The sequence below is a fragment of the Mustelus asterias genome, chromosome 2, assembly GCF_964213995.1.
Source record: "Mustelus asterias chromosome 2, sMusAst1.hap1.1, whole genome shotgun sequence".
Classification (NCBI taxonomy): Eukaryota; Metazoa; Chordata; class Chondrichthyes; order Carcharhiniformes; family Triakidae; genus Mustelus; species Mustelus asterias.
This window is the reverse complement of record NC_135802.1, coordinates 9,116,400-9,133,031: the sequence shown is the minus strand read 5'-3', so window position 1 is coordinate 9,133,031 and position 16,632 is coordinate 9,116,400. Positions and strand designations below refer to the sequence as shown.

The 16,632-nt window shown below is 45.8% G+C and overlaps 1 protein-coding gene across 1 annotated transcript in view; it reads right to left on the bottom strand.

The window, feature by feature from the left end:
- Positions 1-6,646: 6,646 nt before the first annotated feature.
- Positions 6,647-16,632, bottom strand: part of arhgap39 (Rho GTPase activating protein 39) — a 144,978-nt gene continuing 134,992 nt past the window's right edge. Inside the window, exons 5-7 of the mRNA XM_078231153.1 lie at positions 13,856-13,947; positions 9,475-9,644; positions 6,647-6,993 (exon numbers count right to left, since the gene is read on the bottom strand). Coding sequence (XP_078087279.1) covers positions 6,799-6,993; positions 9,475-9,644; positions 13,856-13,947 — 457 coding nt within the window. The 3' untranslated portion in view covers positions 6,647-6,798. The remainder of the gene's footprint in view (positions 6,994-9,474; positions 9,645-13,855; positions 13,948-16,632) is intronic.

Below are 16,632 nucleotides of genomic sequence, written 5' to 3'. Positions count from 1 at the left end.
ATTTTTGGACACTAAGGGACAATTTAGCATGGCCAATCCACCTAATCTGCGCATCTTTGGACTATGGGAGGAAACCAGAGCACCTGGAGGAAACACACGCAGACACGGGGAGTATGTGCAAACTTCCACACAGACAGAGACCCAAGCTGGGAATCGAATGTGGGTCCCTGGTGCTGTGAGGCAGCAGTGCTAACCACTGTGCCGCTGTGCCGCCCCATTGTTACTTAATACTTTAAATAATTATTGACTGATTCATTTCCAAGTCATTGAGTCGAATCTTGTTTTATCACCCTTACCAATACAGAAAGCGACGGACCTCTGCTCCATCTTTATTTTCAATCCTACTCTTTATAAAATGTGTCTTGATAACATGCATGTAGAGTGACAATTGCTTCGATTAATGATCATGCTGTGGGAGCTCAGACTGAGGAATGGTATTTTAAAGCACTGAATCATGCAGAGATGGTTTAAAAAATATATATATCTGGATTATATACAAAAGTGAGAACTAACCCTGGCTCCTTAATGTAGTTTTCCTGCATTACAATATCAACTCTTGAAAAGCATTGCAATGACTGTGAAGTGGTTTGGGACATTGCAAGGTCATGAAAAGTATTGTTGAAATGCCAGTTCTTTCAGGTTGACTGAACAGATCCAATTTTTACAGGTGGACAGGGAGTGATGAGCCTTCATTTCCTTTGTAAAATATTTGATGCTTTCTTTCCGGATTTTCCAAACCATTTAGATCTCATATCATGCCTCGTTGGGAGTGTCATATTAACACAAAGCTTCTCCGCAGACACCCTGTCAGCATCTATCGATGCCTTTTGGTGCAAAGATGTCCCAAAATGCTTCACCCCCTCCCACCCTATCCCTGCAAAAAGTTTAAGTTTATTTATTTGTGCCACAAGTCGGCACACATTAACACTGCAATGAAGCCACTGTGAAAATCCCCTAGTCACCACACACCGGCACCAGTTCGGAGAATTTAGCACGGCCAATACACCTAACCAGCACGTCTTTCGGACTGTGGAAGGAAACCGGAACACCCGGAGGAAACCCACACAGACACGAGGAGAATGTGCAGACAGTGACTCAAGCCGGGAATCGAACCCGGGTCCCTGGCGCTGTGAGGTAGCAGTGCTAACCACTGTACCACCGTCTGAAGCAAAGGTGCTGAATTTTATGAGTTAAACCGTTCCCTCCTTCATCTGAAGCAAGGGCACTCTGATCCAGCTGATTGCCCAGAGGAGAAAATCTGGGTTATACCCACTCTGTTATTAACAGTCACCTCAAGTTACTCAACTAGGACTCTGGTAAATCTTGGAGATAGGTAAGAAATTGGCAGACAGTTCGAACAAAGTGGGTAGTTGCTGAATGAGTTTTTTCAGGATAAAGGGATGATTATTGAGTGAGGCCCCCCAGGAATCAATGTTGGGACCACTACTCTTTCTAATTTACTTGGATTCAGTCTATTAGTGACTGAGGACCCAGTTTTGTTCTATCCTGATGGCCTTGCTGTTGAGAGTTTGGGTGTACATTCTCAGTATAAAATGTAGATGGGAAGTCTGGCTATAGGGAAATAATCACATTGAAAGGTCCAGACTGTCACCTGGAAGAGAAAAGCTTTAACCGATTATGGTCTCACTCCTAGAGAGAGATTTACGCTGTAATTACTGTCAGGCATGTTTAAAAGAGAACCACACACACAAACACATACACACACACACCCACCCACACAGTGGGACCTCCCACATCCAACCTAACCAGGAGGCTCCCGAGACACAATGGAGGGATTAGTGGATTTATCGAGGGCCTTGACTATTGCTGTTACATACCTGGTACTGTGATAACTTGGGCTTGGCAGTCAAGGCTGATAGTACAGAAATGTCAATAATATGATGCCATGTCTCACACCAGAACAAGGGATGGAATAGATATAAGAAGTAGGCAGTGAGGTGATGTCTTACCCAAGTCTTTATACTGATATACGATGGATGTTAAGAGTGTGGATAATGGAGTTCCACCTTACTTCAGCGTTATCAGATTTATAACAATTAATTCGAATCAGAGAGTGGTGAGTGTCTGGAACAAGCTGCCAGAGGCAGTAGTAGAGGCGGGTACAATTTTGTCTTTTAAAGAGCATTTAGACAGTTACATGGATAAGATGGGTATAAGGGAATATGGGCTAAATGTAGGCAATTTGGACTAGCTTAGTGGTAAAAACTGGGTGGCATGGACAAGTTGGGCCGAATGGCCTGTTTCCATGCTGTAAAACTCTGACTCTTATCTCTTATGAATGGTTGCAAATAACTATTTGGCTGTCAACCTTGACAGCTGGGACATCCATTCTGTCACTCCACAAGATTGCAAAAAATGACATTGTGAAACCATTGGAGGAGCGGTTGAAAGCGGGCGATAGGTGAATGAAAGTGACACATGCAGTATAATGGAATCTGCCCTCAGGTTCTTATTCTGAGGCTGCCACAGGCGCTAAGCTCAATATTGTTTCAATATATTGCCAGTGGAAAAATTTCTAGTTAAAAGATGAATGGGATCCTGGCTGTTGCTGCTGGAATGAGAAGGCCCACCTTGCAGGACAGAAAACACTTCCATTCAGCAAAGGGTCGACTCCTGTACTTGGAGTGGAGGATTAAGTATGGCTTACAGTGACTAAAGGAAAAAAAGAGAGGGATTGGGATGGGAGGGAGATTAAACAATATCATTCCACCCAGCCCGCAGTCAGTACAATAGATGGGTTGTGCGTTTTCCCCTAAAGTTTTCTGTCAAAGTTTCAGTGTGTTTAGAAAAGGCTAACTTGTCTGTGGGTTAGGTTTCTGGCCATCTATTCCCACTCATGCCAAATGTAAACAGACTGCCTCTTGGGGCCTTGGACCATGAGAGAGATTCAGGTCCTCAAGCATTAAACACACTAAAGGTGACACAGACCCCACTTTGCCATAGCTTCAGCTACACAGTCTAGTGGTGAGTTTCCCAGACAGAGATAGCTGGAAGTAATTTTGTGAAGATGAAGGGTGTGTTAACCACAGGAAAACCCAATCTTGGAACAAGAGAATAACTCATAAGGTGCTACATTCCATCCACTTTGCTGTTCCCTTCAGAAAGCTGGTCAGTACAGGAGTCGACCCTTTGCTGAATGGAAGTCCTGGAAGATGGGCCTTCTTATTCCAGCAGCATCAGCCAGGATCCCATTCATCTTTTAAGTAGAAATTTTTCCACTGGCAATATATTGAAACAATGTTGAGCTTAGGGCCCGTGGCGGCCTCAGAATAAGAACCTGAGGGCAGATTCCATTGTACTGCATGTGTCACTTTCATTCTTCTGTGGAAGAAAATTGAAGCTTTGGAAATGTGGATGCTAAGACCTGTGCTAAAAAATCCATTTCCAGAGCAGAAGGACGAATGAAGAGCTGCTTGAAATTGCAAAAGCAAAACAGAAACTCTAAAAACTGACATCTAGTAAAGAAAATGTCAGTATTTCAGTTGTTTGATCTGAGCTAAGAAGCTACAGAGATCTCTCCTAAAGGACGAAGAGCAGAAAGAGAGGTCGGACTAGGTGTAGTTTGGTGATGGACATCACAGAGTGGTTACAGACAAACTACAGTGGATGTGTGAGGATGGTGCAAACAGACAAGCGTGACATACCGTAACAGCGGAATCTCCTGGTAGTAGTTTCAAGCAGCAGCAGCATTTATTCACTGAGGTACACATGACAGGATTAATGATCGAAATTGAAGGACAGGAAGGAGAATATGGGACAATAATTTAATAAGGGCAGGGTTCTTGTACCTCTCCAATTGTGCTACTGGGGCCGCAGTCTAACCTGAACATGTCAATTAAACCACTGCGTTGCTGCTTGCTCCTAATCAAAGACTGCTCACACGTGCATGTTGGGCTGAATGGTCTCCTTCTGTAGAAAGATTCTGTGTCCATTCATCCATTCAATGTGATCACCTTGAAATTGTGTAAATGTGCGTCAATCCCTCACAAACCCACAGAGTGTGGAGCAGTGGCAATGCTATTGAATGTTTTCAAGAAGCAGTTAGATATGGAACTTGAGGTAAAGGGGATCAAAGGACATGGGGGGGGGGAAGGTGGGATCAGGCTATTGAGTTGGATGATCAGTCATTATCATAATGAATGGCAGAGCAGGCTCGAAGGGCCAAATGGCCTCCTCCTGCTCCTATCTTCTATGTTATGTGATGGGAAAATGTGATGGGTGAGTATGGGTGGCTTAAGGTTTGGAAGATGGGTAAGTGATTTTACCAAGAAAGATACGGGTCAGATTGCCAAAGGACAATAACCAATACAATGCACACCTTTCTGACACAAACGCCGGTTACCCCAATGGAGCCCAGAACACAGGAAACTACCAGCACATCTAGAGAGTTCAAAGGAAAGTAAAATGACCCACTGCTAGAACTCGAGTGGTTAAAAAGCAAACATGTGCTCATTTTAATTCACTTTGGGGTTTAGTTGGAAAGAGGCACTCTGTTGTTTTCAGCTCTGAAATCAGGCAAAGCAGATGGTGCTATACCACAAATGGGGGTGGACACGGAGTCCTTCCCTCAGTGTTATACTTCATTACCAGTCTTAAAATAAGCACTCACTTTAACAGACACAGCCAGAGCCTAAATACACCAGGCCTCAACATGGTCTTTACCAATCCACAATGAGGAGGTTTTATTTAGACAGTATCAGGTGGCAGCCTCTGCATGCAGCAATAGAAGGTGCAACTAGTGTGCTCATTAATAGTTGCCGTCTGCGGAAGGCTTTTAGGTTCGGGCTGGAAATCTCGGCATCACCGTTCATTGTTGAGAGCTGGTAACTGAGGCAGGCCTCAGGCTCTCGGGGAAAGACCAGTCATCAAGACTGCACTGCATTGAAAGCAAGACTAAAACTGACAACATCAATTCAACACAAAATGGCACTGGATCTTATGGTCAGTCTGCTCAGCTGGGTTAGTTCGCTATTCGCTTAAAAGAAGAAACTGGAAGCAAATTGGAGGCAGCAAGGTAGGGGCAGAGAGTGGGGGAAATGGGGGCTGGGAGGCAGCAAGGTAGGGGTGGAGAGTGGGGGAAATGGGGGCTGGGAGGCAGCAAGGCAGGGGTGGTGGGTGGGGGAAATGGGGATGGAGAGTAAGGTAGGGGGCGGAGAGTGGGGGAAATGGGGGTGGGGAGTAAGGAAGGGGCGGAGAGTGGGGGAAATGGGGGCGGGGAGTGGGGAAGGGGCGGAGAGTGGGGGAAATGGGGATGGAGAGTGAGGTAATGGGGGCGGAGTGGGGGAATGGGGGCAGGGAGTAAGGAAGGATGGGGAGTAGGGAAAGGGCAGGGAGTGGGGGAAGTGGGGGTCTGTAGCTTGGCTGAGGAAGGCAAGGCTGAGGAAGTTTCACAGTCCAGACGTCCTGGGCTAAATTTGGAAATAAGAGGCAGTGTGACTGACTGGTCCCGATTATGCACATTGGTGATTTGGGGACTAAGCAGAATCAGTGAATGACAAACGGTGCTAATCTCACTCCAATCAGTGGGACAATCTCCTGTGTCGGGGGCAATTCTGTCCCTCCACACACACAACACACATACACTCAGAGCTTTCTAAGTTTAGATTGATGAGCAGTCATCCTACTGAAGCAGGACATGTGAGAGTGTGCATTTACACTCCATGAAAGCTCTGGGCTTGCCCTGTATCCATTCACGTCTATTTGTGCTTTTATCAACTATCAAAGTCAATCTATCTGTCAATTCTCAGCATCAGCCCCCAGTTCCAATCCAGGGCACTGCCTAATCTCGGATTTGTTTAAAGTTAGGCAGCGATCCAGAATGGTCCAGGCAGGTTCTTGAGTTCATGCGTAATTCATACTTCAAATCTCTTAGAGAAGAGGTTATGATTCAATACAGGGAGGATATCGCAGTTCAGCATCATCTTGTAGAGTTCATTCTAGGTTACAGCAAGCAAACGAGTTAAACACCCACTCTCACAAAGTTAGATTCTGGGATTTCCCACCAGCATTTTGGGCATTGAGCCCCGTCATTCCGAGTAAAAAAAACATGCAGACCGACTCCAAAAGGATTAACCTTGAAAACCCTAAACTGGGCAACTGGGTTAGAACACTCGATTCTAGGCAAACCAGACTGATGAGTTAGCACCAAAAGTGGGGCAATTCTACACTGCCCTCAGACAGGGGAAGGGAATGAAATTGAGAAAAAACACAGCGGAACCGTCCTTTTAAAAAAATAAGCCACAGATATTCTGAATGTCTTTCACGCAAAAATTTAAAACGAGGAAAGGTTTGGAATAAGTTTGGTTAAAATCCACAGCACAGTACTGTAGAGTGGGGAGTGAGAGAAGAAATAAACCGTATGAGGATGTCTCGCCCACATTAAAGGGAGTCTTTTGTTTTTTTTTTAGCCCTGTATAATTAAATGCTATAAAAATAAAGTTACTTTATAAACAGGTTTAAAAACCCAAGTACGCATGCTAAACAAAAAAAATAAACTATTAGTAAACTGTGCCACAGGTGGGCATGGACCTGGATGTGAGCATCATACAGAGCAGACAGAAAAAGCAGCATCAAAATTTACATATAATACTTTTTTCTTGTTTTTTTTTCCCTTCTTATTTTTTTTATAATGTAGACATCACTAACCAGCAAGGGACTGGCAAAAAGATCTCAAATCGGTATAAACAGATGCAGACACAAACGCATTACGGTTTTTTTTTGTACAAGGCTTATCTTTGTGTTTTCTCCTCCTTTCAATGTTTGGGACACTCTCGCTGGCTATAGCACATCGTCCATGAAGCTGGTGTCCAGGTGTTGGATTAACACTCGCAGGAAGGACATCTCTTTCCGAGTGTTCTCGAAGATGATCCGCGGGTTATCAGATTGACAGCGGAGGCAGTTGGGGGCCATGACCATGGCGAGGTTGTTGACATCCATCTTGGTAACAGAGACGTTGGCCGGTTGGACGAAGATCTAATTGGTGGGAATCAAGAAAACAGGGGAAGATACAATGAATTGTTCTGTTCAACCCACTTGTCTCAGGGTCCATTCGGCCTCTCTTGGAGCAGGTTTGGCGGGCATTGGGGGGGGGGAGGAAGTAGTCTTTACATCTGAATTATTTTTCATTCTCTGATCCTCATCTAAGCATACTGACTCTGTAGCTTCATATGGAGGCCATTCATCCATTGAAGTCTTAGTTTAGTTTTAGTTTATTTATTAGTATCATAAGTAGGCTTACATTAACACTGCAATTAAGTTACTGTGAAAATCCCCGAGTCGCCACACTCCGGCGCCTGTTTGGGTACATTGAGGGAGAACTTAGCATGGCCATGCACCTAACTAGCACGTCTTTCAGACTGTGGGAGGAAACCAGAGCACCCGGAGGAAACCCACGCAGACACGGGGAGAACGTGCAGACTCCGTACAGACAGTGACCCAAGCTGGGTATTGAACCCGGGTCCCTGATGTTGTGAAGCAGCAGTGCTAACTACCGTGCCACCCTACTCCAGTGCAGTACTTAGAGTGTGTGGCATTGTTGGAGGTGCTGTTTGTAAGGTATTTGATAGAAATGCAGGCCCTGGAGTAGGCCATTCAATCAGATCCGGACAATCTGTATTTCTACTCCATTTATTCATCTTGCTTCTGTAATCAGCAATTTCTAGCAAAAATCCATCACACTCCAGATCTGAAATAATCAATTCAGCCCCAGCCTCAGGGGAACACATTCCACATTTCCATGACCCTATACGGACAAACTGCTTCCTGACCTTCCTCTGAAGAGCCTCACTCTCATTATCAGATCATACCCTCTTGTTCTCGAGTCCTCAATCAGAGGAAATATTTTACTCCAGCCACCCTAGAAACTTGTTATGATCTTAAACACCTCAATAGATCACCCCATAATCTTCTATCTGCATGGAGGTACAGGTCTAGCCTGTGCAACCCGCTGTCAGAATTTAAACTGCAGTGTCAGTCTGGTGAATGTGCGCTGCATCTGTTATACACCTTCCTGGGCTACTGTCCCTGGAACTGAACGCAATGTTCCAAATGCTGTCTGAACAGAGCTTTATACAACTGCAGGCTAAGGTACAACTGCAACTGCCACGGGAGAAGAAAAACTAGAGGGAAAAATCGGGAGAACTGCAACAAGCTCTGCTCAGAGCATTGTAGTGCTATGAGAATTAAAGGTATTTTTGATGACTAAAAATCCTCATTTGGAAATCTCTGCAGAGTAAGCAAACCAGAAAATCTAACATGATACTGGACAGTATAGGACTGGAAACAAATAACAATTACATTTCTGAATCTAGAGAGAAATTAAGTTTATAAAAACAGTCCCCACTACTTCTCGTGGGCACGTTTGTGGAAAAGTGATTTCCCCATGAGACATGATGGTGATATCGCGACTCTACCATATAATGTAGTGACCCAATGTCTGGCCCTAGCCTGTCATGCTGCTTGATTTGAACTGTAGTCATTGCTCAGTGCAAACTGTAACCCCACACCACTAGGAAGGGATTTGAAGGGTTTAAGGGAACAGCAGGTAATCTGAATATTATTTTTCTTTTTTATTCATTCGTGGGACATGGGTGTCGCTGGCTGGCCAGCATTTATTGCCCATCCCGAGTTGCCCAATGGTAGTGAAGTCAACCAGATTGCTGTGGCTCTGGAGTCACATGTAGGCCAGACCGGGTAAGGACGGCAGATTTCCTTCTCTAAAGGACATTAGTGAACCAGATGGGTTTTTCTGACAATCGACAATGGTTTCATGGTCATCAGTAGATTCTTAATTCCAGATTTTTAAAATTGAATTCAAATTCCACCATCTGCCGTGGCGGGATTCGAACCCGGGACCCCAGAACATTCTGGATTAATAGTCTAGTGATAATACCACTCGGCCACCATGTTATTTACTTACCGATAATTCACAGCCCAAAAATAAGCCATTCAGCACAACTGCCAATGTTGGTGTTTATGCTACATGAGCGTCCCTTCCCAGACTTTCCTTAAAAATTATTTTTATGGGATATGAGTGTCGCTGGCTGGGCCAGCATTCATTTCCTGTCCCTAACTGCGCTCCATTTCAGAGGGTGTTTGCTGTCGATCTGGAGTCTCCAGATCTTGCCCTGGGTCTCTGAATTATGTGTCCAATGCCACTGTCTCCCCCACTTTATCTCACCCTAACATCATAGCCATCTGCTCCTCTCCTCCCCATTCACTTACCCAGCTTTCCCTCAACTGCATCAACTTATGCTTGTCCTTGCCTCCAGCGCATCTTAATGAGATGCAAACTAGTGACCAAGCAGACGTTAATCTGCCCGAAATAAACCGAGAAGTGACCGGCATCGCTGGAATGGACCTGAATGTAAATGGGCAATGGTTATAGCTGATACAGAAGTGCGTGCGTGTGTTAAATATGGATGGCTTGGGGATAGTGTATAACAATGACTGTACCTGAAGGAAGCGGATGAGGTAGCCAAGTACCAGCCGGTTGAGCTTGGGGAGGGAGTGGACGACGGCAATCGCTGCCTCGGGGTTTTCGTAATGGTTGATGGATTGCTCGTAAAACTCGTGAGGGATGAGTGGATCCTCTAGCTCACGGTACCATAATTTCAACAACGAGGCTTCCAGAAGGTGCAGAAAGCGGGAAAGGAAGGAGAAAGATCATTTTAAATATTATTACTATTAGCTGAATCCAAACTCCACATATAACAGGTTATCAGCTATTAAAGTTTTGGGCGTGATCATCTGGCCATCCCCGTGATGTGTTTCCCGGCGCCAGAGGTGGCTTGCCACTGGCCACAGGTGGAACTTTCTGGTCCTGCCGATGTCTACAGCGTTTTGCGTGGCTCACCACCCTGCTGCTGGGGGTTGATCCCGCTGGAGGGAAGGGCCAAAAAATCCCACCCTTTATCCTTTTCTAACAACCCTCAAGGCTCCTGCTAAAACAATCCAATCTGGAGCCAATCATAAAATTTGAACATTAAAAAATATATAACTTTCGTTAGATCTAAATGGACAAAGAAGCCCCCAATAGTCACAATGTGGGCTTGCTCCCAAATGCTCTCTTCCTGCTTTCATGGCACGATGTCATTCCATAGATAAGCTTACATTCACTGGGAGCCGGAACCAGAGTTCTCATGAGAAATCGGCCTGAAACGTTAACTCAGTTTCTCTCTTCACCGATGCTGTCTGACCAGCTGAATATTTCCAGCATTTTTTGTTTTTATTTCAGATTTCCAACATCTGCAGTTTTACCTCTCTCTCACCCATTCCCCCCCGCCCTCCCCCCACATCTGCATCTGTCACAGCTTACCCTCTGATTTTAGCTTCTCTGCCGTTTGGCCATTCACACCCTTTATTCTCTCGACGGGCTGCCATTAGCAGTCTTTTCCCCTGGTTTCTGTGGCTAGGACTCATCTTTCATTCCCTCCCCCTGCAGTAGAAATATCTCCCACTTTCTCTGCCTTTTAGCTTTGACAAAGGGTCATCTGGACTCGAAACGTCAGACCTGCTGAGATTTTCCAGCATTTTCTCTTTTGGCTCCTTTTCTGTTGATGTGTTATTCAGCACTATACCAACCCCCAAATCCTCTACCAGACTAATTTCTCTCCAGCGTTTTTCTTTTACCGGAGAGGTTGTCTGATCCCTCAGAAGGTGGTGCTAATCCCGTCAGTCCCACTCTCACACAAGCGCTAGAAACTTGTCAAATTCACAGATAGTTGTTATCTGTGACCTTCCCCCTCGCTCTGGTCTCATCCTCCAGCTCTGCAGCACCATGTTCCCTAGGCACCACTCACCCGATTCGCACACTCCTACACTTCACATGAGTCTGCAACACCCTCATCACCACGAGGTGATCAGAAAATGCTGGAGAATCTCAGCGGGTCTGACAGCATCTGTGGAGAGAGAATGGAGCCAATGTTTCAAGTCAACGTTAGCTCTATTCTTTCTCCACAGATGCTGTCAGACCCGCTGAGATTTTCCAGCATTTTCTGTTTTTGTTTCAGATTCCAGCACCCGCAGTAACTTGCTTTTATCACCACAAAATTACCCAGTAGCTTTCTGACTGGTTGGAGATGTGGAACTCTTAGGTAAGCAGCACCACCCGTTCCCCATGCATGGTGGACATTACAAATGTTACTCTATGTGGTCTCTGGGATATAATATGATGCAGAGAAAACAATCCTCCCACTGAATATAAACTGGACAGTACAAAAGATACTTTGCTCTTCAGAATATGGTTAAGCATTCCACACACTTGCAAAAATAACATCAATTTGTACAGCCCCTCTAAAGTTGTGGAAGAGATGAGAAGTATGGGACACCATATAAAAATATGGAGTTTCCCATTTAGAATGGAGATGAGGAAAAGTTTTTTTTATCGGAGGGTTGTGAAACTCACTTCCACAGAGAGAGGTGCAGGCATTGTCATTGAATACTTTTACAGTTGAATGATTCTTGATTGACAAGGGAGTCAAGAGTTATGGGGGACAGAAGGAGAGTGCAGTTCAGTTCAGCCATGATGTTATTTAATGTCAGAGCAGGCTTGAGGGGCTGAGTGGCCTACTCCTGATTCAGATGTTTCCCATAGAATCCCTACAGTGAAGAAGCAGGCCATTTGGTCCATCGAGTCTGCACTGAGTCTCTGAAAGAGCATCTTACCCAGACCCACTCACTGACCCATCCCTGTAATCCACACATTTAGCAGTGCTAATCCACCTAGCATGCACGTCTTTGGACAGCAAGGGCAATTTAGCAGGGCCAATCCACCTAACCTGCATATCTCTGGACTGTGGGAGGAAACCGGAGCACGCAGAGAATACCCACAGGGAGAACTTGCAAACTTCACCCAGACAGTCAGCTAAGGTCAGATTTGAACCCAGGTCCCTGGTGCTGTGAGGCAGCAGCACTAACCACTGTGTCACCATGCTGCCCATTCATATGTACCCTTGTAACTGCCATCATTCAGGTTTAAAACCCTAATCTTAGACTCACTCTTCTCACTCTCAACCAATGCTTGGAAGGTTTGGACCGCCTCCCAGCAGAGTGCAAACCCTAATCAGTCCTTCCATCAATACTCCAGAAATTTCACACAAGTCAATAAATCTCTTGGCAATGAACCATTGTTTATTGTCCCTAACTAATCATTGTATATGGGGGAAGCCCAATGAGGAACTTGGCTCAGTGGGTAGCAATCTTGTCTCTATTGTCAGGAGGTTGTGGGTTTATGTGCCACTCTGGAGACTTGAGCACAGAATCTACAATGGGAGTGCAAAGGGAGTGCTGCACTGGAGGAGGTGCCATCTTTCAGATCAGGCACCAGCAGCCCACTCAACTCGGCATAAATATTCCCATGAGACTACCTGGAGAGGAGCAGGGGAGTTCTTCCCGGTCAATGTTTATCCCTCAACCAACATAACGAAAAAACATCTGGCAATTATCATGTTGCTGTTTGTGAGAACTGACTATTGAAAATTAGCCATACTGTTTCCTACATTAAAACAGTGACTGTATTTCAAAAGTACTTTATTGGCCGTACTGGGCAGCTGTATTGTGCTTTGGGACATTCTGGGATGGTAAAAGGTGCTATATAAATGCAAGTTGTCCTTTTTCCTTCCAGCTTCACTGCTTTTCAGTCCCTAATCCCAAGTACTGATTCCAACAGTAGCAGTCCTACTCCACTCTGGCTAACTCTGTCCGAGATGCACGTGAGCTAATCAGCGGAATGGGGACAGTATATTTACATCTGGCAATAGTACTGCAGCCACATGCTGTAACAGGAAAGGGGGAGTGAATCTTTTCTGGCACCCAAAGGGTTATTTTGGAAGCGAACACCAATGGCACGGCAGGAATTCTAATCAGCTTCCTAACAAATTGCAGCAGTGCAGTACGGCTGTTTAATCTCGTCAAATGTTAAAACAACTCCTGCTGCACTAATACTGTCTCACGGGGCAGTGAGTGCCAAAAGGTGCTTGATGTTAAATTTGTTAGAATGACACCAAAGAACCGCCCTTGCATGTAGTGCAACATTCTGAGCAGAGGAACAGGAATATTATAATGCACCATTCTATCAGAGCTCCCTGCTCATCTTTTGTCGGGACATGAAAGGCCTTCTTACTTTTAAAGCTGTTTCTGTTGTGTCGATGAGTGTCACCAATACTGTCTATTTTTGAAGGCACAATCTGTTCTCCCTCGCTGCAGTTTCCTCCCCTCCTCCCCGGTATGAACGTGCTAAGACACAGGGCGTTCCAGTGTCACGCCCCAACTTGTGTTCATCTGGTAGAAAAGGCCTTAATCTGCTTGTCCGATTAAGGAGGTGGCATCACAATTCTGCCCCTCACTCTGGGGGTCACTGGAGACTGATCAGGAGTGGGGGAAGTTCTGATTCAATAAAGCTGGAATCTCCCTGATCTGTTTGGTTAGACAGATAGGGACGCAGAAAGAAAACCGGGTTCATTTAATCAATATTTCCAAACAAAAATTTGTTGCACTTGGTTCTCTGTCTGCCTGCAGAGTGGGCGGGGAGGGCGGGGGAGGAGGAGGCAAAGGGGAAAGTGGGAAGGGGCTGAATCTGCCTCACTGTTGAGCTTAAGCATCCTGAACCAAGCTAAACAAGACAAGATGGCACAGACCTGACTGTGAGGGAGGAAGCTGGAGGTTCACTTCTCAGGAGTAGTAGGGTGGGGCGGGGAATGGATATGGCACAACCACCCCCCCCACCCCACCATCCCCCCCATGACAAGCTAGAGACTCCTCATTCCAATGTACCAGCAGCAACAGGTTTTACTCGGCCAGTACGGTCATCCTTCGCTATATTAGCAAGTGTAATTACCTGGGACATGGGGGTCTGTCAGCCCTTGTGGGATGACCCACTGATCCACTTGAAGCTTGAGGGCGTTGACCTCATCGATGTCCCCGGGGACTCTGCAGAGACACAGAAGGAGCACACAGAGGCAGTTAATGTTATTCAGAGTCGTTTGTCAGCGAGCAGCCCACACCACTAACCTCTCGTTCTCTCCATGCTGTGTTTCAACCTATCCATCTTGTCAGCAACTGACCCTCCTCCCTCCCCCAATTCCTGCCTGCCAAGTGAAACACGATTCAGGCTCTTGGCGTTCTGCAACCATGGTTAACAGGGGAACAATGAGACCAATAGGCCAGACCAGAGCTGAATAATGTAAAGCTGAAAACAAACAGGACAAGTGATGCACATTTGCAGCAATTCTCCTTCTTTAGAAGCCTTTGGCCTACTTTAGTGCTGAGGGGTTGAGCTGCCAAACATCTGGTCCCACGGACCTCCGGGAACCTCCAGGAATCAAGGCCCAATCTCCAGGACTTTGCCGAGAACAACACTCAGGGAAAAAAAAAGTCATAGGAGCTTTAAAAAAAGTTCCTTTCCTTTTTTTTGAAAATTTAATTTCTTGCTTATAGAAATACTGGAGGTTGGGATGAGGCCGTTTAATTGGCAGTCAATAATCACCCAATCAGGAAAAGGGAAGTCTGCTTATTTTCCAGGGGATGGAGGTTGCAGAGACAGGCCGTGGACATTGTGAGTGACCAATGGTGGGAACCTGGGGGTTAGGAGGTTGGAGGCAAGAATTCAGCTGATGAAACTTTACACACAAACTTTACAGTTGGGCGGCATGGTAGGACAGTGGTTAGCACTGCTGCCTCACAGCACCAGGGACCCGGGTTCGATTCCGGCCTCGGGTCACTGTCTGTGTGGAGTTTGCACGTTCTCACCCTGTCTGCGTGGGTTTCCTCCGGGTGCTCCGATTTCCTCCAACAGTCCAAAGATGTGCGGGTTAGGTTGATTGGCCATGCTAATTTGACCCTAGTGTCAGGGGGATTAGCAGGGTAAACCCAGGGGTTATGGGATTGTGATCTGTGCAGGCTCGATGGGCCAAATTGCCTCCTTCTGCACTGTAGGGATTCTATGACAACCTGTGTTGACAATTGACCAAAAGTCACTTCATTGCCTGAAGATGTTGGATTTGAACAAGTGAGTTTGAAATTGTGTTTTCAAAGATGTTAGATTGACAAATTGGGGAACCAATTGCTCCATTTTCTTGTCAAAATAAGTTCTGTTAGCTTGGACCCGTTCAATCTGTGGGCAGCATTCTTCACGATCAGCAGAGCTGACTACACAATTCAGGCCAATGAGCTCTTGGTTTCCTCCATTCTTTCTGAGTCCCCTTTTCCTCTTGCCCTTTTCCTGAAGGTGCTGACTCTCACTGTGGTAAGGTTTCATGAAGGACAGTAATCCTCGAGTGCTGCTTTGTGGGCAGTAAGCTTGTGGGCTGGACGTCCATTCACTGACTGACTTCAAGAGAGCACTGGCTCTGGCAGAGGCTCATACGAATAAAGGCAGGTGCCACGTCACATTAGTCAGGAGCAGATTGAACTCCTGGCTGAATTTTGATTGCCCAAAGGGTTAAAGAGGAATTTTCACTAAAAGCTGGGCTTTGATATTGCTTTTGTAACAAGAATACATGATTTTTGGATAAGGTTGGACATGTCTGTATTATGACACGCAAGGCTCTATATTTGTGTGGGATAGGCTGGATGAAGCAGTTTGACAGAAGCCTCTATGCTCCATTGTGAATTACATTTAAGGCTGAGGTTGCAAAATTTTTGCTCTGTTAGGGGATCAAGGGAGCAGACAGGAGAGTTGAAGGTTAAAATCAAACATGATCATATTAAATTGCAGGTTCTACTGCTGCTGCTATTTATGTGGTTTGTGTATGCCTGGACAATGACAGGGCCACCCTGTCCTGACCCAATTACACACAACATACACACAAACTAACTTTTCATCAGGGAAAAGAGGAATCAGCTTGGGCTGATACGTACTAGGTAATCTTTGCGTCACACAAGCCAGGCAATGACCAACAGCAACAGGAGATAATCTAATGATCGCCCCATGACATTCAATGGCATTGCCACAGCTGAATCCCCCACTATCAACATTCTGGAGGTGACCATTAACCAGAAACTGAACTGGACTAGCCATATAAATACTGTGGCTACAAGAGCAGGTCAGAGGCTGTGAATTCACCTCCTAACTCCACAAAGTCTGTCCACCACCTACAAGGCACAAGTCAGGAGTGTGATGGAATCGCCACTTGCCTGGATGGGTGCAGCTCCAACAACACTCAAAGAGCTCAACACAATCCAGGATAAAGCAGCTTGCTTAACTGACACTCCATCCACCACCTTCAACATCCAATCCCTCCACCACTAATGCACAGTGGCAGCCATGTATACCATCTACACGGATCATTGCAGGAACTCACCAAGGCTTCTTAGGCAGCACCTTCCAAACCCACGACCACTACCATCTAGAAGGATCAGGGCAGCAGATACATGGGAACACCACCACCTGCAAGATCTCCTCCAAGCCACTCACCATCCTGACTTGGAAATATATCGCAGTTCCTTCACTGTCACTGGGTCAAAAACCTGGAACTCCCTCCCTAACAGCACTCTGGGTGCACCTACATCACATGGACTGCAGCAGTTTAAGAGGTAGCTCAGTGCCATCGTCTCAAGGGCAATAAATGCTGTGATATGGAGATACCGGCGTTGGACTGGGGTAGGCACAGTAAG